The sequence below is a fragment of the Pelecanus crispus genome, chromosome 1 (assembly GCF_030463565.1).
Source record: "Pelecanus crispus isolate bPelCri1 chromosome 1, bPelCri1.pri, whole genome shotgun sequence".
NCBI classification, from domain to species: domain Eukaryota; kingdom Metazoa; phylum Chordata; class Aves; order Pelecaniformes; family Pelecanidae; genus Pelecanus; species Pelecanus crispus.
Genome location: NC_134643.1, coordinates 167,072,143 through 167,095,662, shown reverse-complemented (window position 1 = coordinate 167,095,662; position 23,520 = coordinate 167,072,143). Strand labels below are relative to the sequence as shown.

The 23,520-nt window shown below is 39.0% G+C and overlaps 1 protein-coding gene across 1 annotated transcript in view; it reads right to left on the bottom strand.

The window, feature by feature from the left end:
• Positions 1-23,520, bottom strand: part of STK24 (serine/threonine kinase 24) — a 61,570-nt gene that overhangs the window by 4,991 nt on the left and 33,059 nt on the right. The window contains exons 3-9 of the mRNA XM_075717553.1: positions 16,423-16,479; positions 12,425-12,533; positions 12,147-12,304; positions 3,899-4,084; positions 3,491-3,636; positions 1,194-1,317; positions 200-268 (exon numbers count right to left, since the gene is read on the bottom strand). Of these exons, the coding sequence (XP_075573668.1) occupies positions 200-268; positions 1,194-1,317; positions 3,491-3,636; positions 3,899-4,084; positions 12,147-12,304; positions 12,425-12,533; positions 16,423-16,479 (849 nt within the window). The remainder of the gene's footprint in view (positions 1-199; positions 269-1,193; positions 1,318-3,490; positions 3,637-3,898; positions 4,085-12,146; positions 12,305-12,424; positions 12,534-16,422; positions 16,480-23,520) is intronic.

The window sequence follows — 23,520 nt, the reverse complement described above, 5'->3', positions numbered from 1 at the left end:
GATGTCGCTAACACACATATGAAGTATTGTTAGAAGCAAAACAAAGATCTCAAAAGCAGATATGCATGAAAGCAAAGGGTACAGCTAAAACTTTTAACACATCAAGTCCTAAGTGGGTTGTAGAAACCTTAGGTGTCATTCATCATATTTTTCTATTTTTCAGAGACATAAAACCTGGAATTGTTAAGCAATTAATTACCTCTGCAAATAAAGGGGATATAACTGTAGACAGGCATTGGGATAGAGGCCTCTTTGGGATATCCTTTTCCTGTAAAGAAAACAAAATTGTGACCAATTTTATTTCTGAAAAAAAGCATCCTCATTGCATTCTGTTTCTAATTAAAGAAAAAAATAGCTGCAACACGCTACACTTTATGAAAAATCTGTTTGTATGTATATACAAGTATATAAAGGGTTCTAAAACAGACTATTCCAAACCACTGTGGGAAATGGAGGCTGAATCAATTTGAGGCTGCAGCACCTCAAATACATGCAAGCTCAAAATTTAAAAAAAACAAACCAAAAAAACCCCCACAAACAAAAAGGCCCCACCAAACAACCCTACTGAGCATGTTCTAAATCATAGACATAGATATTTACTAGGTTCCTCCCATGTAAGACAATATTTTTCCTATATTTCTCCAGTTCTGATAAGAGCACACACTCAGAATTTTCAGAGCCAGGGCAGCAACTACTTGCCCAGCAACACAGGCTGCAGAAAATAGGATGGAGCAGCTCCTAAATATCCCTTATTCTGGGGTTTGAGTTTCTTTTTGGACACGTGTACATTCTATTCTTTGTTACGTTGTAGACTTTTTTCCCAAAAGACCAGAATGCCTATCCCAAACCCCAGTCTAGCTTCATACTGTACTGATTAAATTTACTTTACAGAAGGAAAATTTTAAAAATAAAATATTGCCTGGTCTTCCTCCAGTGGTAATATTTTGGTACATATTTCACAAACTACAAAAAAGGACACATTTACAGAACACACAACCTTCAAGACTTACTCAGGACGTTTTGTGAAAGGCAACTGTAGAATATACATTTCTAGGAAAAATTCTGCAAGTTTTACAATTTAAATGCTTTTAAAGGTATATAGTAAATAGACTTGTGAAAAATACAGAATCACCCCACTAAACTATTAAAACAAGAATTATCTCCTTGTATAATACAGTTACTATATTGAGCACCTTATTTCTTTGCAACTCCAAAGGCTGGGCTGCTCCATTCTCTAGATTCTTGGGGTCTTTTTCTCTTATTGTAAAGATCCACTCTCCTGAATCACTCCCACCTGAAGCCTGGCCATCTGGTTCACTTCAAAGGGGGAAGAAAAAAATTTTATTACCTACACCTTATTATCCATGTTCATTCAATATATATGCTAAACATAAAAAACTCCAGTCAAGACCAAAATCAGGATTCTATTGTGCAAGCCGGTAAGTATAAGACAAGTATGAAAAGTAATGTGATTTATCTCTTGGGGAAATTAAAAAAAAAAACCCCGAAACCAAGATACTTCACTAAATGTTAAATTAACTTCAAAAAGAAAGAGAGACATTAGATTGAAAACATTTTCCCAAGTTACATAAAAAAGTAACATGAAGTGTTTTATTGCTATCTGAAAACTGGCTTTAGCAGAGTACCTCAAATCATTAGGGAAGGGGAAAAAATTAGAAGACTTAATTCACTGTTTTGCTTAGAAAAACAGCTGAGACACTAGCTTGGAATACCTCTGAGGAAGACAGTTCATCCCCAGCCTCTTAGCAAGGTAAATTTCCCACTTCAAAAAAACATGGCTAAAAAAGTACAGACACAGCATGTCTTTAACAAACTACATCACCATAAATCAATCTTTTGCCTCATTTTTTGTGGATGGCATAATAATTTTTTCTGTAACTCCTGCCAAGTTAAAAGAACAAAAATATTTACGCTGATACTAATCAGTCACTGCATCACATTTCTCCTCTCACTACCAGAAATATCCCTCTCTAAGTTCATTTCTTTCTGATCTGTGAATTAAGAGTGATTTACAAGAAAACCACCAATTAAAAGGGCATCTAGTGGCCACTGTAAAAAAAGTATTTAGTGCGGCCTACCAAGTCAAAAAGCACGCAATCAGTGTAAGAAAATTTTCCAAGATTTCTGCTTGGAGTCACATAAAACTTCCATCTGTCACTGAAAGAGGCAGGTCTACTTCTTTGCATACATTAGCTCCAGCAAGTTGATCCAAGAGAAAAGTACTTATTGATTTGGAAAGTTAGTATTCCAGCATGCCAAATCAACTCACCCTTTTATTACATCTAATGCAACGGCTGCTGTGGAAGCAGAGGAGTGGAAAGCAGGCTTAGCCATAACATGGAATTACCTCACAAGCATGCAATAACCATTCTAGTTCCACTACTCTCCTATGACAAGCCATCAAAGCTGAGACCAGTTTCAGGACTAGTAATTTACATTCCAAATCAGACCTGGGTCTGGGCTGGAACTGTGATCACTGACAGGAATCAAGCCATTAATAATGTAGGAGAAATCTACAGCTGTAATGGCAGCCAAGAAATCATAACCAGCCTGATGCTTGCCATTAGCACACAGATTGGAATTGCAGAGAATAGTTGTGTTTTCTTTATTACGAGGAATTTAATAGGTTTGTGAATAAATTGAGGCAATCCCTTCACTTGATTTTCAGAAGCGTGTAATCTGATGATACCCACTGTTTTCAAAATTACTTTTACGCTAACAAAGTTAAGTTTTTAACCGAGTCATAAGTATTTGCAACTTGGTTTCCTAAGGAAACCAACTCATGAACCTATTGAACAGCTCCATCAAAATTTGACAGAGAAGAGTCAAAACTGGAAAGGAAAGAAATCTGGAATATTTACAACACTTCTCCTCTTTCAATAAATAATTTAACATTTCATGGGTATCACGCTGTAATGGCCGCACTTTTCTGGAAGGATAGGAAAAAAAAAAAACCCTCATTAAAAAAAACTAGGTAATATGGTTTGTACCCCAAACCCCCATTATTACAAAAGCATTGTCCACTAACCCTCTCTTATATGCAAGGATACGCTTCTGCTTGTTTACTCACATAGCCAAAATGAGGGACAACCTGCCACCAAGCAGACAACTCCCCTCCTTAGGTAGCCACATGCGCATACAGCACAGCGCATGTGCGCGCTGCTAACTTGGCTGTGCAGGGCAAGACCTACCTTCTGCTCTCCTGACAGGAGTTAACAGTTGGCCTTCTGTCTAGGAAGGACCCTAGACCCTACATAAGAGAGAAGGTAGTACAGAATGGGCCAGAAGAATTGTTCTCAGTGACTGTAATTTGCACGAAACCCCTTGCAACACTGAAATCAAGATTTCGTTAGTTTACCAAGGCTGCTAAGCTGAAAAGCTTTGAACAACAGAACACAGGAATATATTTGCTGAAAATAACTACTTGGCTCCTATATTTACAAAGGATATTTTACAAAGTGAAACTTACGTATCTGAGTCATCAGAACTGGAGTCGTCATGACTTTGTTCAGACTTCCATCTCTTGTGCCTATCAATAAGGTCAGTCAGGTAGGAAGTTTTCTTTGAGTTTCGCAAAATAAATTTGTGTTTTAAGAGCTCTTTTGCAGTAGGTCTCTTAAAAAAAGAAAAAAAATATTTTTTTTTACTGCACTTGAGAGTGTTGAGTGACTCACTATAAAAAGATTAAGAAATCCACACTTCAGTCTTGATACAAATGAGATTGGAAATATATACAGTATCTTAAAAAAAAAAAAAAAGCCCAGCGCGCTGGTGAATATGTTGCCCCATATTAGAAAACCTGAACTACACTTATTCATGTAATTCGCGTAAACCAGTCAAGTTCTCTACTATACATTGATAAACAGATGAAACTCACAAAGCTTGGGTCCTTGTTTAAGCAGGCCTCAACAAATTCTTTGAGGGATTTACTGAAGTTTCCTTCCAGTGTTGGTGGATTGTTCTTAGGAATGAGGAACAAAACCTTCATTGGGTGCAATTCTGAATGAGGCGGCTCTCCTTTTGCAAGTTCTATGGCTGTTATGCCTAACGACCAGATATCTGCCTGTAAGAAACAATGCTTTTAAGATTAGGTTGGTGTTGCTTGCAAAGGTAGATTTTAAAGCTTTACTGTAAGTCATTTCATATGTAAATTGTTCTTGTTAACATGGTCTGGTTTATACGGTTAACCACATAAAATAAAGTATACAGAGTTCATTGGTTGTTTTTACTCTACAGCATAAAGCAGTTCTACTTATTAGAGTTTTAAAACTTTTTGAAATCAGTACTATTACACCAGCAGTTATAACTGATCTTGAAACACAAATATTTTTTAAAAGTAATGGTAGAGTTATTATAAACTAGCTTTTTTCCACCATATTAATGTACACTACGTAAACATGGGGCAAGACTCAAATATTGGCATCAAGAGAAATGTTGTAACATGCACAAGATTTTTTCCTCAGCAAGCATTAGCTAGTACAACCATCGGAAATTTAATACATTAGCATATAATTTTGCTGGGGTTTAATGCTGTCTTATATATCATTCTTATTCAGACTAGAGAAACACAGTCTAGAACAGTATTATTCAACTTTTTCAACCCAAGATTTCAACCAGTGAAGTATTTGGTCCAAGTAGCTTCCGAAATATTGACAGCACTTTTCTACCTGATCTGCTTTGTAGACTATCTCCAGTGAGCCATGTCTTGTAGGCCAAGAAGGCCTGATCTAAATCAAACTTCTCTAAGTCATGCCCATGCAAAATGCAGATCCAAAGGCTCATGGCCAAGTTAGAGGGGCAAATCAAGTAATGCAGCAGAGACCAGTGCCAGATCCACTGCTTCATTCATGAGTTGGATTCACACTGTTACTGGATGCTTCACATTGGGTTTTTTTAGGGAAGATTACTTAAATATATTTGTTTCATAGGTTTTCATCATCAAAATGTGCTACTCTTTCTAGGGAACACTAGATCCAAATCCTATTGCCAAATCTGCCTGAAGTAATGTGAAGTAATGCATCATAATTCTCTGTGTTCTCCTGAAATAGCAGTCAAAAGAATGGATGAACAAACCCCTCAGAAAGGTGAAAGAAAAAAAAGCTTCACAGAAACATCTGTTCCAAAGGACAAGATATCAATTACAAATATTTGTGTTTTGTTTTTTCTGTTTCTTTTGAAGTGAAAGCAGAACAAAGACTTATTCACAGGAAAACAGGAAAGATCTGAAGTGAGCTGTCTGGTTTTACTCCCAAACAGAGCATATGGAACTTTGCTACACTGTCAACAGATCTATTTCCAGGTACTGGATAGAGCAGAGATTTCATTTTTCACTGCTGTCCTTACTAAGTCTCCCTCTAATCCATCTGTCTCTGCTCAGCTGATATGCTAGGTTATCTTTGACTAACTCATACAGGACTATAGGCTGATAGCTGCAATGCATGCATCCATTCCACTATCACAGCTACCCTGCATGACTGCTCCTTCGTCCTTGTTCAGACCACATTCTACTGTTAAGAGCTTAGTTACTTAATTTTGCAAGTAAGTATGGCAAAAAAAATCTGAGACAATTAGCATACCATTGAATTTATGAAATGGTGTTTTGTTAACCCATGTTACAGAACTGCCATCTCATACTGAGCACAGAGAATTATGTAAGTATATGAGCTCTGAGTTTCGTTTATCTTAGTAACAGCATTATCAGCTAAGCTCTCCTCAAGTCTGAGTATAATTGTGAGTAACTTCCCTCCAGCATGAAAGCTTTTCTTGGTTATGAAAGAAAAACATCACCTGCAAAGATAAGTCTTCTTGCTAACAACGGAGCATTATTATTTCCAATTTATTCAGAATTTTAGTTTCCTTGAGGAATGTGTTAAAGCCACATAAGTGGATAGATTTTCTTCTCCCAGACTTTCAGTCACAGATGGAGCATGTGTATAAAGCATAAGTATAAAAATTAAATTTATATGTGTATGTGTGCATAGATATCCACATGCACACACATATATAAAAATACTTCCTTTTTTTCCCCTCATATATTTATAACTTTCTACTGCTAGTGACCTTCCCCCAGGAAAAATGATCAAAAAAGTCCAACAAACCACAGCTGCACACTGAACTCTGAAGTCCAAGATGGGTTTTAGAAGCCCATTCCTGTTGGGAGCATCAAGAATAGACCCCCCAAATTCCTCTGGAACTGTAAACCTCTCCTTTCACAGATAAGAAAGGATCTCAAAACAGGAATGTAAGTACCAAGTGCATGTGTATCCAACTAGGCATTTCTAGGATGCGCTTGTCTGTGACAATGAAACTCCAGAACAAGTGCAAATCAGTCCTCCAAATGGGGAGGGAGCAGCATGACCTTAAGGAGTGATGACATTATATCATCACTAAGTTTTACCACGTTATGATTTTTACAGTTTCAAATCTTGAACAAAAGTTATTCTTCCAAGTTCAGATGAGAGTCAGTAAGTCACCGGTAACTACTATTTATTGCAGTACTGCCATAAGCCTTTCCTCTTCCATTCTAATGAGTAAAATTTAGTCTGACTTTGAAGCTCTTGTAAGTCAAAGAAAACAGGCTATGTGCAAAAGAAAACATTTTACAATTAAATATTTTTCTAATAGAAGTTATATAGTAGAAAGGACAAAGAACTAGATATGGGAAAACTGAGGCAGATAAGAAAAGATGCTTTCAGATGAAGAAAGGAATCAAAACAGGAGGATGAAGTAAGAACTATTGCCAAAATAATAGAAATTAGAAAGAAGGAAAAGACCCTATGAGGACATTATATCAAAGAGCAAACAGCTTGGAGAGAAGGAAGTAAATGGAATGGGAAAAGATAAATAAGAAAGGAAATTTAAAAAAGCAGGTGGTAGCTTTAATATAACGATTATAGTCATGTTATGACATTTCACTATTTTTCCCCATGGCTGATAGTTTCTTTAACAGATAGATATTATCACCCCTGTGGATTATCTGGACTTTAAAAATAAACTACAAGGGAAAATGAAAAATAGAGCTGAAATTTTTGCTATCAGGTATGCTTCTCAGATTAGCTACTGACCACATTAAAATGCAAATGTTGTAGCTAACTCCTCACACAAGCCTTCTGGAAATCCTGTGTTCTCAAATATGAGAGTCTGAATTATTATTTACAGAAGTCTGACAGAAGCTCTTGAAATTTTAGTATCTATGTCAAAAATCACATACCTTGATTATTTTTTAGGCAATAAAGACAAGTATTGGAATGCCTTGTGGTGGTGGTTTGACCCTGGCTGGATGCCAAGTGCCCACCAAAGCTGCTCTATCGCTCCCCCTTCTCAACTGGGCAGGGGAGAGAAAATACAACGAAAAAGCTTGTGGGCCGAGATAAGGACACGGAGATCACTCAGCAATTACCGTCACGGGCAAAACAGACTCGACTTGGAGAAAATCAGTTTAATTTATTACCAATCAAAACCGAGTAGGAGAGAGGAGTGAGAACATGCGTAGGGTAATGAGAAATAAAACCAAATCTTAAAACACCTTCCCCTCACCCCTCCCTTCTTCCTGGGCTCAACTTCACTCCCAATTTTCTCTACCTCCTCCCCCCGAGGGGCGCAGAGGGACAGGGAATGGGGGCTGTGGTCAGTTCATCACACGTCATCTCTGCCGCTCCTTCCTCCTCAGGGGAGGACTCCTCACACTCTTCCCCTGCTCCAGCGTGGGGTCCCTCCCACGGCAGACAGTCCTCGATGAACTTCTCCAATATGGGTCCTTCCCACAAGCTACAGTTCTTCACAAACTGCTCCAGCGTGGTCCCTTCCATGGGGTGCAGCCCTTCAGGAGCAGACTGCTCCAGCGTGGGTCCCCCACGGGGTCACAAGTCCTGCCAGCAAACCTGCTCCAGCATGGGCTCCTCTCTCTCCACGGGGCCACAGGTCCTGCCAGGAGCCTGCTCCAACATGGGCTTCCCATGGGGTCACAGCCTCCTTCGGGCACATCCCCCTGCTCCGGTGTGGGGTCCTCCCCGGGCTGCAGGTGGATATCTGCTCCACCGTGGACCTCCCTGGGCTGCAGGGGCACAACTGCCTCACCAGGGGCTTTCACCACGGGCCGCAGGGGAATCTCTGCTGTGGTGCCTGGAGCACCTCCTGCCCTCCTTCTTCACCAACCTTGGTGTCTGCAGAGTTGTTCCTCTCACATATTCTCACTCCTCACTCCAGCTGCAGTTTGTGTCCCTTTGGGTTTTTTTTCCCCCCCTTCTTAACTCTGTTATCCCAGAGGCGCTACCACCGTCGCTGATGGGCTCGGCCTTGGCCAGCAGTGGGTCCATCTTGGAGCCGGCTGGCATTGGCTCTGTCGGACACAGGGGAAGCTTCTAGCAGCTTCTCACAGAAGCCACCCCTGTAGCCCCCCCTCTACCCAAACTTTGCCACGCAAACCCAACACACTTGTAAATACACCTTGCAATATATGGTCTGAGAAAGAGTAATAGGAATATCTTAAGGACACAAAATAGTCTGGGAATGGGACTGAGTAAAGCAAGAATGGAAGGGGCAAATTCTGTATGGCAGTTAAGGAATACACAGCTTACATATGCATAAAGCAGTCCAAAAAGCCTCACATAATCTTGAGAGCACAGTATTGGGAACATCAATTGGGACTTGGTTTGACATTGTTCAGTTTCACATATTTTAAAAGAAAAATACAAAAAATGTGCGCATTGGGTTGATGGTTGGACTGATGATCGTAGAGGTCCTTTCCAACCTTAATGATTCCTAGTTTTTACTTTCATTATAGATGATCCAGCCACCAAGCCAGGAGGCATGGGGTTGCTACTCTACCCTTAATTGGTTTAGTGGTGGACTTGGTAATGTTAGGTTAATGGTTGGACTGGATGATCTTAAAGGTCTTTTCCAACCTAAACAATTCTATGATTCTATTTGTCAAATCCTGAATTAAAACAGCATTTTTAAAAAATGCAGACATTTTTTATCTATTAAAAAAACCTGCTTCTCTACCTTAACAAAAAGGTAAAAGGTATTATATGCATACATTCCCATAACAAACTGCGAAAAAAATACTGTATTCAAAATCAGAAGCTTATGTTAAGTATTCATTTTACACAATCTTAAGAGACATTAATGTGAGTGTTTATAATATTATGAAGTAATGCAAAAACAATAAAAATAAAATGCTTTTGGTTAAAACAGTGTAAGTGCTTCACACGAGGAAATTTCTCAGAACTGTATCTGAACTCAGAGGACGTGTAACTATCTTAATATCTGAACCTGCTTCAAGGGGAAATCAATATACTGGAATAATAGTTCTTGCATGAGTTATATTGATAATACACAGTCAGGAAATCCACCAGCTGCCCATAATATTAAGACAAGTGATTATAGTGCTGAATCAACAGGTGACTTTAAGCTTTATAGCAATAACTAGCAGTGTTAGACCTCAGGATGCATCTGCCTTCCTCTAGCCTGGTCAGTAGTTTTATGACATAACTTAGGTTTTTCTTTGCTTTGCACAGTTGTGCTATTTCAGCAGTCAGCATGAGCAAAGATTTTCCAATCAGAAAAGGACCAATAAACAATTTAACAGTTGGTGTGAGGCATATAGTAAATGAGGAAAGAAGCAGATGAACTGTGCCCAAAGTAGTGTTACAGAGCACTTTCAAGCTTTTATTTGGAACCCATCAGCATGTGGGAAAGTAAGAGGATTCGACAGGGCAAAGAACAAAACTGGGTAACACAGCAACTACGTAGTGGAAATTGCTTGCACCTCACCAGGAATATGCTATGAAGAGGACAATCCTGCCTAACACCTCTCAAGCATGGCCAGCTTATGGAAGGAAAATGAGATTAGATTTGGATGTCTGTGTTCTCACATACACATAAGACTATCTTAAAATAAACAGGCCTTCTCAAGTGGTTGTTGTGCAACAACAGCAAAACTATTGTCTGTACAATATAGTCTGGTCTCTAAGTACCCGAAGGCTCACAGACACCAGTAATTATCTCTAGCTCATTCAAAACTTGAGCTCTGGCCTTCTAGTGAACTGATCACATGACATTTTTATGTCCACATGACATTGTAGACTGAAACAGCTGGAATTCAAAACCTGAGAACTGAATCATGCTTTGTCCAAGTGAAAATCGTTCCCAAGAAGCCAAACCTCAAAAAACCCCCAACCATCAACACATCAAAAACAAACAACCAAAGTAAACAAAACAAAAACCACCATAGACAAAAAACCCAAAAAAGTTTACTCAACTGTCATGGTTTAGTCCCTGTCAGCAAGCAAGCACCACACAGCTACTCACTCACCCTCCCCTCTGGTGGGATGGGGGAAAGAATCAGAAGGACAAAAGTAAGAAAACTCATGGGTTGAGATAAGAACAGTTTAATAATTCAAATAAAATAATAATAATAATAAAAATTGTAATGATAAGGAGAACAACAAGAGAAAGAAATAAAAGCCGGGGTGTGTGGGGGGGGAAGCAATTCAACTGCTCACCACCTGCCGAGTGATGCCCAGCCAGTCCCCGAGCAGCAATCGCTGCCCCCCGGCCAACCCCCCCCAGTTTATATACTGAGCATGACATCACATGGTGTAGAATACCCCTTTGGTCAGTTTGGGTCAACTGTCCTGGCTGTGCCCCCTCCCAGTTTCTTGTGCACCTGGCAAAGCATGGGAAGCTGAAAAAGTCCTTGACTAGTGTAAGCACCACTTAGCAACAACTAAACCATCAGTGTGTTATCAGCATTATTCTCAAACTAAATCCAAAACACAGCACTATGCCAGCTACTAGGAAGAAAATTAACCATATCCCAGCTGAAACCAGGACATCAACCTTCAAATTGGGAATTTGGGGTCATTTAAGCTTCTAGAGGCTCTACAGAGGTCTGCTAGTTATTTTTAAATAGCCTCTCTACAGAAAGATATCAAATAGGGAAGGAAGTAATACTACAAATAATCTAGGCCAGAGTCAATATTGGCAAGTTCCTTACATCGATGAGGGTGGAAAGAAACACGCCAACTTGTCTCATTGCATGGAGATGTGACCAACCAACAAATCCCTACAAGGGGATCAGAGGAGATGGGCAAGAAAGATGAGCTCAGGGAAGAACATAAGGAATGACTGCTAATGATCAGAAAGCAAGCTGATCTTATCTCAACACAAGCGGGACTTGAGGTTGACCTTTGTTTCAGATACACAGCTGTACCGGTGGGTCATCAGGTTGTGCAAATAGCCTTCCCCGATATAATGTGTAGAAGCAATGTCTTACTGAGCTAGCCAGACCAGCACGGGAGAGGGAGAAGGGAGGAGCAGCAAGGAGGTGTATATGTAGCTCAGCCTAATAGAAGTATAAAAGCCGAGTAACCAACAAAACAAACTTTGAAAAGAGCAATGGGCTTGAGCTGGCTTCAATGTACATATTCCTTCCCAGCAACTGGGGACATCCAGTGCCATGCTGGTGAGCACATGGAGACCAGTAACAGGAATCACATTTATTACAAGTGATGTACTGTGCTTGTGTTGTAATTTCCATACACTGCTGTACCACTCTGCTAAATCAAAATCCTGTGTCATGTAAATATCTACAAATAAGTAAATTGGGTATTAAACATTAAACCCTCCCTGTACAGAAAATGTAAAAGAACATGGTCAGAGAGTAGCACAGACCTATGCAGCACATTCTTCCACAGATGAGTAACAGCACTTTCAAACAACACTTTCACATCCACCAAATCCATATTCTTCAACAGTGTTGCTGACCATTTTTTTCTAAAAACAAGTGGTAGCATATTAACATTTTGTATATATTTGTTCTATTCTACTTCTAAAGAACCATCAAAAATACTCATCAATAGAGTGGGATAAAAGGTGACAGGATGTACTTGTAAATATTGTAATATTTCTTGCCATCTGGATGGGCTTAATACACTGAGGAACTTGAGGTTTGGATACAAATTCGGAAAGCTTCTTTCCTTGCCAATAGCTTTTAGGTGCTAGGTATCATCTAAATGTACACCTGTCTAGACACAAAGTTATTAGCTACAGTCTGAAGACCAACCTATGTAATTCAAGTTAAAAAAGGAAGGGACTTTGTCTAATGCCTTGAGATACCTTACCTTCGAATCATATGCTGATTGCTTTATTACTTCAGGTGCCATCCAAAATGGTGTTCCCACAAAGGTATTCCTCTTTATCTGTGTATCTGTTAGTTGTCCTGCTACTCCAAAATCTGCTAGTTTTACTTCTCCTTGTTCAGATAGCAATACATTAGCAGCTGGAATAAAGAAGAGGAAACAGCAGAAATTAAGACATTTGACACTGGAAGGGTGTTCATTTATATTGCATGAGCTCTTCTAATATTATTACAATACAAAAAAAAAAAAAAACAATTTACCTTTAATATCTCTGTGGATTTTCTTTTCTGAATGCAAGTAATCGAGTCCTTTGAGTATCTCCCTCAATATTGTAGCAATCTGAGTTTCATCAAGTGAGCCAGGTTCTAACTAGGAGACACAAGCAGTATTTTTTTATATATATGTGTATGTGTGTATATATATGTAAAAAGGAGAAACAGAGAGAACAGAAATAACACTGTGACTATAAAAAGACAATAAAACTCCTGTCACACCTCAAAAAACTTCCAATTTGCTAACTTGGTAACATGAGATACAACCCAGAATATTCTTTTAAAAATTACGTAGTTCTAAGTGGTCTTATGAACAACAGGCAAAGAAATATTTCATTTATCTAAAGCACTTTTAAAAGTTTGTTGAAGGATCCATAAAGACACAATTTCAAGTTATTGCTTTGTGGTCAGGTCAGATACATTCACTGTGTTTGAAAAGCATCTACATTGTAATCTGATTATTCATTACACTGAACTTAGATGTGCCACTCCACAGGCCCTATATGGACCCAAATCTCAAAGTCAGAGAAAGAAACTAAAGCATATAAGGTACCACATATCCTATTACTATATGCTGCAGGGGATTTTGTGAAGCTCTCTAAAACATAACTCAAGCTGTGAGGCTGACAGAGCATTGCATATTAAAAAAGTTAACTTTTTTTCATATAAAACTGAAGATACAAATCTGCAAGTTGTTAGAATTAAAGGTTCCAAGTAATTTAATTCTTACATGAAGAAACAGCAGTGGTAGAAGATCTCAGAGCTCTCTACAACTGAAATAAATCCTGTAAGTGAGGATGCCACTAACTCTAAAGGGACAGTGGAAAGGTCACTACCCAGAGAGGCTTCTTAACCAATAAGGGCATTTTGAGAGAGAGACTGAAACTTTGTAGACAACAATTAATATTGGAAATATTCCAGTATTCTAGTTTACTCCACAATAGCAGTCACTGAAACACAATCAAAAAGTTGTATCTCTGAAACTTCACTCTGTGAGAAAGAAAGCATTTCAGATAAAAATTAAAATATTACATCCCACAGAAATCCTCAGCTAATAGGTAGGAACAGGTAAAATCTCATGTAATGCAGACAACATATTTGTTTTACCTTTGCAGCTTTACTTGCAATCTTTTTTGCTTTTCTCTAGCTTCGATAATATACATGATATTGCCACTCCCTGAAACCCACCAAGACATTCTCAAGGCTTTGCTCCAGCTAGGCCGCAAGCGCCAGTTCAAAACTTGGCAACACGATACAGCACATCTAATGGGGGAAAACCTCTTTTGTGAGATGTTAGCTCACCTTAGTGAGGAGGAAGTTAGTGAAAAAAGACTAAGGCTGAGAATATTAGCACTTGTACCTCAGCCACAAACCTAAAAGTTGAACAACGTACATGTAATTGCATTAAATGTACTTTCTCTCGTGAGGTGTGATTTTCAAAACAGGCAGTGCGTATTCAAGTACAGAAAACACCACGCTAACGTGACGCATACACACTTCAAACATGGAATTCAAGATTCCCATTTGGTCTTGCCTTGAGTACAGAAACATGATAAAGTGTGCCAGCTGTCCTACCAGATTCCCATTAAGAACCATAATGTGCATGTTAGAACTAGGAAAACATGAAGCGGAACATAAACTGAAAATGAATGAAGCACACACAAGATGCTTAATATACACTTACATGATGATTTCAGTTCTGTGGCACAGTTTCTTCAATAACATTGCAGAATGTGACCAAAGACTTAGTACTATTTCTAGGCAACAAACTTTGGGAATAAACGTGGTCATCACACAAGAGAAATGTGTGTGATTAAAAAAAAAGACAAGAAAATATGGTAACATCAGTTTTCTTTCTGCTCTTTTTCAGCTTTTTGAAGTACAAATAAAGTAATAATTAACTTACAGAAGCCAAGCCCGTTTCTAAATGCTCTTCTGTCAGGAAAAAAACTGACAACAATAAACAAACTTTTTCAGCATATATTTATGGGGAACATTATCAATTTCTACACAACTATAGAAGTCCTTCTAACAGGAGGTGGAAACTAAAGGTATAAATGAGTTCCAAAAAGTAATTACAGTTAAAATATGGCAGCACAACTGCAGGAAGCCTACATTTACTATGGCCTCTTGTCTTCTGGATGTTACCAGCAGAATCCCTCTACACAGGCCTTTTCCTTCTGCTCTTTCCTCAAGCATTTATTAGTTGCCCCAGTTGAGAACAGCAAACTGTGCTACGGAGACATTCGGTCTCAATTGGTATGACAATTTTCACATACTTAAAACATCCATTTTTATTTCTAGAATAGGATTTTAGAAACCCTCAATAAATATAGGATAGCATGTGATTTTTTTTTTTTTTTAAATAGCTAAAGTGAATGGCCAGCATCTAGTCACGGAAAACACAATCTGCACTGAACCTTTTGAATTATGATTCAAAACGGGGTAATTTTTTGTTACTGTATCTGGTATAGTTAATCTAGTCTTTCAAATATCTTGAACCATATCTCTTAAAAAAAAAAAAAAAAAAATCACACTTTATTAAGCAGATCTCCTTGCAGAATTAGATACAAAAATCTTTGCCGGAAAAGAAATGGAACAGATAGTGTTCGCTAAATTTACAATTTACAAGGTTCTACTGTATATTTATGCATGGCATGCAAACACAGAAAATGTGTCATAGAATCATAGCATATCTCAAGTGGGAAGGGACCCATAAGGATCATCGAGTCCAACTCCCAGCTCCTCACAGGACTTCCTAAAACTAAACCATATGACTAAGAGCATCGTCCAGATGATCCTTGAACTCTGACAGCCTTGGTGCCGTGACCACTTCCCTGGGGAGCCTGTTCCAGCGACCGACCACCCTCTCAGTGAGCAACTTTTTCCTGATGCCCAGTCTGAACTTCCCCTGATGCAGCTTCATTCCACTTCCTGGTCACCAGAGAGAAATCAGCACCTCCCCCTCCATTGCCCGCCTTGAGGAAGTTGCAGCCTGCGATGAGGTCACCCCTCAGCCTTCTCCAAGCTGAACAAACCAAGTGACCTCAGCCGCTCCTCCTAAGTCTTGCCCTTGAGGCCTTTCACCATCTTGGTTGCCCTCCTCTGGACACACTCTAATAGTTTGATGTCCTCCTTATATTGAGGTGCCCAAAAGTGCACACAGTACTCGAGGAGGGGCCGCACCAATGCAGTGGGACAATCACCTCCCTCAACCGGCTAGCTATGCTGTGCTTGATGCACCCCAGGACATGGCTGGCTCTTTTAGCTGCCAGGGCACACTGTTGACTCATACTCAACTTGCCATCAACCCGAACCCCCAGATCTCTTTCCACAGGGCTGCTCTCCAGCCTCTCACCCCCCAATTTGTACGTACAACCAGGACTACCCGGTCCCAGGTGGAGAATCCGGCACTTGCTCTTGTTAAATTTCATACAGTTGGTGATTGCCCGGCTCTCTAGTCTATCCAGGTCTCTCTGTAAGGCCTCTCCACCATCAAGGGAGTCCACAGCTCCCCCTATTCCTTTGAAATGTATTTTTTAATACCAGCCTAAATTGTGTTTCTGTCCCTATTTAGATTTCAGTGAGACTTCAAACAGGGAAACTTTTGTTTTTTTGTTGGGGGGGGGGGGGGGGGGGGGCGGACACATTAAAATTTATACACTAGGAGGAGTTGTGGTGGCAGAATTAAGAGACAGAAAAAACTGTTTTCAGCCACTAGTGCTCTATGGCTGGCTGAAGCTTAGCATTCCAAGATGTTTATATCCTGCTTCCAGTATTATGTTGCTTAGTTCCCTTCCATCTATACAAATAATCAGTTTTGCCTCATGGAAAAGAACATTTTCCTGGCATTGACAAATACTTTTTCTCCTTTACTGGAAGCAAACATTGTCATAGCCAAATGACATATTATAGTTTCCAGAATTATAAGATAGGAAAATAATTATGTGAGGTAAAATAACAAAAATCATACATAAATTACTTACTAGATCAAGGGCAGAGCCTCCACCCAGATACTCCATTATTATCCATAACTTTGTATCCTGCAAAACAAAAACAACAAAAAATGTATTAAGTTAAAAAAAAAAATCATTTATTACGTTAATGGGACTTCTTCCATTCTTTTTGCTGAAGAAAGAATCTACAGTTTTGAAACACCACTAACATTTAGCTGTTCCTCCAAAATATCTTTGGATTATTCTTTAAGATATATTATTTTTAGTCCCATCTGATAAGGAATTAATTTAGTCTGTCACAAGGTATTTACACAGTTGTGTGTGTTCAAGAAAGTTTAATTCTGTTCCTCTAAATTAACAAGAGGAAAGGTACTTCATATTTACCAGTGGGTAAGAGCACAGACATTAGATGTTCATTACTTCCAACTAATTGATGTCACCCTCAAGCTCATTTCATGGTACCTCTTTTTTGTGGCTACACTAATACTACCAGAATACAGCAGTATTCAGGGAAGAAGAAACTTCTTTTTATGAAAAAGATCATACTGGGTACTATTGAAAGGCCTTTAAAGAACAATGCAATCATCAGGCACAGTCAACATGGGGTCACAAAAGGAAAGTCTTGTTTAACTAATCTGATATCCTTCTATGATAAGGTTACCCCTCTATTGGAAGAAGGGAAGTGGGTGTAGTTTTTCTAGATTTTAGTAAGGCTTTTGATACTGTCCCTCACAGCATCCTTCTGGACAAGTTGTCCAACTGTGGGGTGAGCAGGTTCACAGTGCGCTGGGTGAAGAACTGGCTGAAGGGCAGAGCTCAAAGGATTGCAGTGAATGGGGCTACATCTGGCTGGCAACCAGTCACCAGTGGTGTTCCTCAGGGCTCAGTTCTGGGGCCAGTTCTGTTCAATACATTTATCAGTGATCTGGATGCAGGAGTTGAATGCACCATTAGCAAGTTTGCTGATGGTACCAAACTGGGAAGTGCTGTTGACTCTCTTGAGGGACAGGAGCCCTTGCAGAGGCATCTAGGTAGGTTGGAGCATTGGGCTATGATTTATGGGATGAAATTTAACAAGTCCAAATGCCGGATTCTGCACCTGGGACGGAGTAACGCTGGGTACAAGTATAAATTGGGAGAAGAGTGGCTGGAGAGCAGCCCCGCAGAAAAAGATCTGGGGGTGCTGGTCGACAGCAGGCTCAATGAGTCAGCAGTGTGCCCTGGCTGACAGGGCAAACCGCATCTGGGGTGCGTCAAACACAGCATAGGCAGCTGGTCAAAAGAGGCGATTATCTCGCTGTTTTCAGCATTGGTGCAGCCCCACCTGGAGGACTGCGTGCAGTTCTGGGCCCCACAATTTAAGAAGGATGTGAAGGGCCTTGAATGCGTCCAGAAGAGGGCAACAAAGCTGGTGAAGGGGTGGAAGGCATGTCCTGTGAGGAGCAGATGAGGACCTCATAGGCTTGTCTGGTTTGGAGAAAAGGAGGCTGAGGGGCAACCTCAGCTTCCTGAGGAGGGGAAGTGGAGAGGGAGGTGCTGAGCTCTTCTCCCTGGGATCCAGTGACAGGGCACGTGGGAATGGTTCAAAGCTGCACCGGGGAGGTTTAGACTGGACATTAGGAAGCACTTCTTCACCGAGAGGGTGGTCAAACACTGGAACAGGCTTCCTAGAGGTGGTCGATGCCCCAAGCCTGTCAGTGTTTAAGAGGCATTTGGACAATGCCCTTAACAACGTGCTTTAACTTTTGGTCAGCCCTGAATTGGTCAGGCAGTTGGACTAGGTCATCATTGTAGGTCCCTCCCAACTGAAACAGTCTAGTGTATTCTACTCTATTTTAATCCCTACCAAAGAGTCATGTAGCAGAAGGAAACCTCTTGCCTTTATGCCGGCTAGAACTGGACAAGTATTCTGAGCCTCTGAGTTCACCAGCATATTAACTCCCAAAAGCCACCCACCTAGTTGTTCTTATCACACTCCTCAGTATGTTTTGCAAAAGCATCTTCTGAGACAAGAAAGAGACAGACAGGGGCCACACAATGAAAATGGAGCGAATAAACTTACATTTTAAAACTCTGATTACAGACATTCAGAATACCAAATAATAATTATGTTACATAAAATATATTTCCTTTCCTTCGAAAAAAAATTTTTTATTTTGTCGATTGTCTTTATTTGTACAGATACTCCAAAACGTTTTCTTTAGTAAGCCTGACTAAGTTGAATTTAATTTAAAATTTATTCTTCACACCCCTGCGTTGTTTCATTTTCTAACAGTCATCTGTCTCTGACCTAAGGAAGAGTACCAGTAAGTTTTCTCCACATAATACTTATGCATCTGATATATGGTATAATATTTTGAACAACTGTGTTCAAGAAAAATGAAACAAACTCGTAATAAAGATTATTTAAGATGACTATAGCAATTTGCTAGGTTTAGCTAGTAAAATAAAAGTTAACAAAAAAGAAATCAAGCTACTACATTCTCAAGGAAAAGCTTGATATATATTATAGGAATGTTTCACACGAGATATACAATATGCTATGCTAAGAAAGAGACTAGACCCAATCATTTCCTTCCACTGTTTGCAGCATCTTATTCCCAAATACACTAAGGTAAGCAGTTAGTCCACCTTTTCCTTGCAGTACCAGCCTTCAAACATGTTTTAAAGCAAGGCCATACATCTACCAGGTAGATATTCAAATGAAATACTGCATGCAACATATGGTGGGTTTTGTTTTAGTTTTTGTGATTATCAAGTTATATTATCGTTTGTTAGTTTTAACTCTATGTACCAAACATTCACAAGACTTCTAGCATAAAAACGTAGGGGTCTCTCAGAGCAAGCAGCACATAAATAGAAAAAATATTCATTTACTTTATCCTGCAAAATAAAACTTAATGTGAACATAACAACTCAAGCCACAGCAGATAAGACTCTGAATACTCGTCTATAAAGATGGATTAAAATTTTTAGAAAAGTGATGAATTGCAGAAAGAAACTTTTTCTAAATCCCCTGAGAGATTAGAAAATTTTAGCCTTTAGTACTCACTTAAGCCTTTTAGTCATTATTATAGCTGTAGTTCCATCTGCATCTGTCCCATCTCTGGTCTCAGAATGCGCCTTCTGTAGGTGAATGCACACAGTCCTTCCCACCTACCTCCAGTTCCACAAACTGTGCTATTTTTAGGTAAGACCCTGGATTAGAGTGCCTTCATCATCTACTATCTTTAACACACAGATCCAGCTAAATTTAGATACCTTTCTTCAGAAATCAACTACTGTTACTTGACAAACACAGTCTTGTTAAAAATATTTTAGAAGAGCCAGAACACATTTTTAGGGAGAAAACTCATTACAACTTATACAATTCATAGTTTTTTTAAATCATCCTTTTCAATTCTTTTCCTGGTTTGCTCAGCCTTTGCTCCTGAAGCTTTCATCATCAACTGCTTGGGGCCATATGTCTAAATTTACAATATAAAAGCCATGCATCCAGTAAACTCAGTAATACTACATTTTAAAACAAGTCAAGTATAGAAATGCAGTTAGGGAACACACACACAACTGTATCTGTATCCCAGTGTGAAGCTAAGCAATAGCAATCTAATATAATTATGGCATCTTTATATCTGTAGCCCTAGATTCAAAGTGATTTTTAATTCCTTGTGGTTTCCCCTCCCCCTTGCCACAGAAATATTATTCAACTTCATGGGTGTTTGGGGTTTTTTTTAAGCTTTCATCATCCATATGAAGCATCTGAACAGATGTAATTACTGTTGTAATGAATCTTACTATCACTTGAACTGACTCTTGCTGGAAGGTTTTTTTAGCTTTCTTATTTAAAATCTGCATACATTGCTTAACAAGAAAATACAAAGAAATGCTTTTGGTGAGACAATTTTAATGAATTGCTTAATACATATTCTACCTTAGAGCCAGTAACCTACATATACTTACTTTATTCCTTGTAACAACAGCACAAGGCAAGCAGAGCACTACTATCAATTGACTTTGGCATCACCAGAGCAACATGCCTCCTTCTTTCCTTCCTTTCTGAGTATCTCTGGCATGCTTCGCATTCCCTAACACCTACTGTCACTTTCCTTTTTAAAGCTGCCCAAATTCTTTTTTTGCTTGTACTTCTCACATTCTTCTGTATATATACCCACTTTTCCTCTCAAACAGAACACCAAAAGCACTAAATTTTCCTCCACAGCCTAGATTAGTAATTACATATTACACATAATCACTTACATTTTCAAGAAGATACTACACTTATATACTGAGACTAGCAACATTCAGTGCTCCATTTTAAGATCTGAAATGAGACTGGTTTTCTTCTTTCAAGCATCAGTCACAACACAGCATTGAATTTTCTTCCAAATACAGTGAAGCCATGGTGACTCATCAATCCAAATTTAGGATTATTATTTCTCTATAAACATAGAAGAGTATGTTCATGAGGGCACACGGAACATTTCCTTTTTCACAGTAGGAACAAGAGGTTTTCCCCTGATGCCATGAAACTGAGTAAAGGAACAGCTTTGGAATCTAAAAGAAGCTCTGTAGCAGAAAGGCAGAGTTTCTGTAAATCTTTTCCAAACTAGTTTGCTGTTCTTGAAGTCATAGAATGGTTTGGGTTGGAAGGGACCTTTAGAGGTGATCTAGCCCAGCCCCCCCTGCAGTGAGCAGGGACAGCTTTAACCAGATCAGGTTGCTCAGAGCCCCATCCAACCTGACCTTGAATGTTTCCAGGGACAGGGCTTGCACTACCTCTCTGAGCAACCTGTTCCAGTGCTTCACCACCCTCATTGTAAAAAATTTCTTCCTTGTATCTAGTCTAAACCTATTCTTCTTTAGTTTAAGAAGTCTGACTTCTGATTTTAACTCTGGAACCACACTAAAACCTTACAATAGCAGCTTTACCTCTAGTGAATTATTCTCCATTAAGTCACTGTTATACTTTACAAATACTTCCTTGGTAAGTGCAGTTACAGCAAGTAAAGAACTTCTCCCAATATGTAAAAATCAAGGACTATAAACCAAAAAAAAAAGGCCATCCACCAAAAAAATCCTCTAGAGTCCCAGAAGTATATTTTAACTGAAATCAGAGGAGAAGACATATACAGAAATAAGTAATCCAGATCAAAACGTTTGTTTGTAAGTCCTTATACAAAGTTAATAAAGCATCTGAATAAACATGGAGAGGTCTATCTTTAGAGATGCTTTGTATATTTTTATTTATTTTTTTTTTACATGAAGAACATACTCACACATTTCTTAGCACTATGATACTATACAGGAGAGATTGACCTAAAGCAATCAAGCCACAGTATGTATTGATGAAAATGCTTCTAAGTCACCTTTGTTGACAGAAGGAGAGGTTGCAGAGAAAAACATAACACAGAGCCACAAAAGAGAAGGACTACAAAGGACTTGTAACTAAGAGCACCAAGTGACCAGTACAGTAATTTAGAATTTCACTAAGTCTTAAATCAAGGAAGTCAACTAATGCAATTTGAAAACAGTAGTACAACAGTGAGCAGATGTTTGTTGTAAGTGAAATAAAATCCCCCCACCTACTGTGAGAAAGAATTTCCCACCTAAATTTATTGTGAGAAAGGGTATTTCCCACCTTAAATTTGTGGTACACAATTAGCAGCAGAATAGCAAGTATTTATAAATATGTATAAAAGGCTTGTTTAGTTCTGGAGACAAGCCACCTCCAAATTCCACTTAGAATCTGTATTTACAAGCACTTTAACTTATGTCAACAATCACAAGCTAGAAATTACATACTTGATTGAAATAACTCAGATTTGCTAATCAAAGTAAGAACTAGCTTAAGTTGTTCTGTATACTGGAAGTTTTACCATCACTGGATTAGTAGAAAAACCTACAGTATTGAAAAACAGAAAACCTTGGACAGAACCTCAACTAATCTGAAAAGAACAAACTAGTTCCACAACCGGTAAGAACACACAATGTGATGTTTGATATTTTGTTTAATAAAAATTTCAGTTTAACTGGTGTATATATGCCAAAGTAATACAGGCCAGAAAAAGAGACTTCTATTTCAATACTGGTATAAATTTAGTATAAATATTCATAATTATTCTCCAGCATAAGAAACCAGATTAAAAGAACCTTGAGATACACAATGTATGCAACAGGATAACCTCTCTAAGTGGCATTCCTGCTACAGGTTGTTACCACTCCTCATGGAGACTGTCTTCTGTTGACTTCATATATAAAAACACCCAGGGAAGTTTAACAGCTGTAGCAACCAGAAGCTTCTCAAATATTTGCACACTGATTCTTAGATACCTGACTTCGAAAACATGATGCAGAGATCACGGAACTTGTCTTCTACATCTACTTTAAGCAACCATGCCCACTGATTCCCTGTTTTGGAAGGAAAGAAGGATTATTTTCAGGATTTCTTTACACTTGTGCTTTTAACCCTGCACCTGAAGCCCAAGCTGCTCGACAAAGCCACCAGATGGCAGAATGACATAATGCCAAAGATTGTTTTCTCACCACCACCACCCCCAACAAAGAAGGTCTGGCCCCAAAAGAAGCTGTGCAACCCACCGAAGACAGAAGCACAAAACCACCTGTTTAAAATTAATCTTAAGACATTTATCACTCCCACACCCTTCATAAAAAGAGGAAGAAATGATTAACCAAAGAGAAATACACCTGAAAGAATATGATCGCTCATATATCTGAATTCTTCAAAATGCTTTCCTTTCCTCACAATCAAGTTCAGCTTCAGGCACCATTTTATTCATTCACCATCTCCTTTCAACACCAAGTCACAATAGTAGTCACTGTCTTGTTATACATGATGAAGAATAGGCACACCCTGGATTCGAGTTCTCATTATTTATTAACTTACATGGACATCTGTGAACTTATATACAGAGATAAGATACAGATCGATCAGAAAAAAATAAGTTTTGTACGATGCCATAAATGATGCGTTGAGGCAGTGACAGGCAATGGCATTTATATATTTGTAGTTCCTGCTCCTCCTAGACAAGCTCCAACCTTTCCATGACAACACTAAATGTTGCCAACTGTCTCAAATTGGAACACCTGTATCAAGAACTATCAAGACCT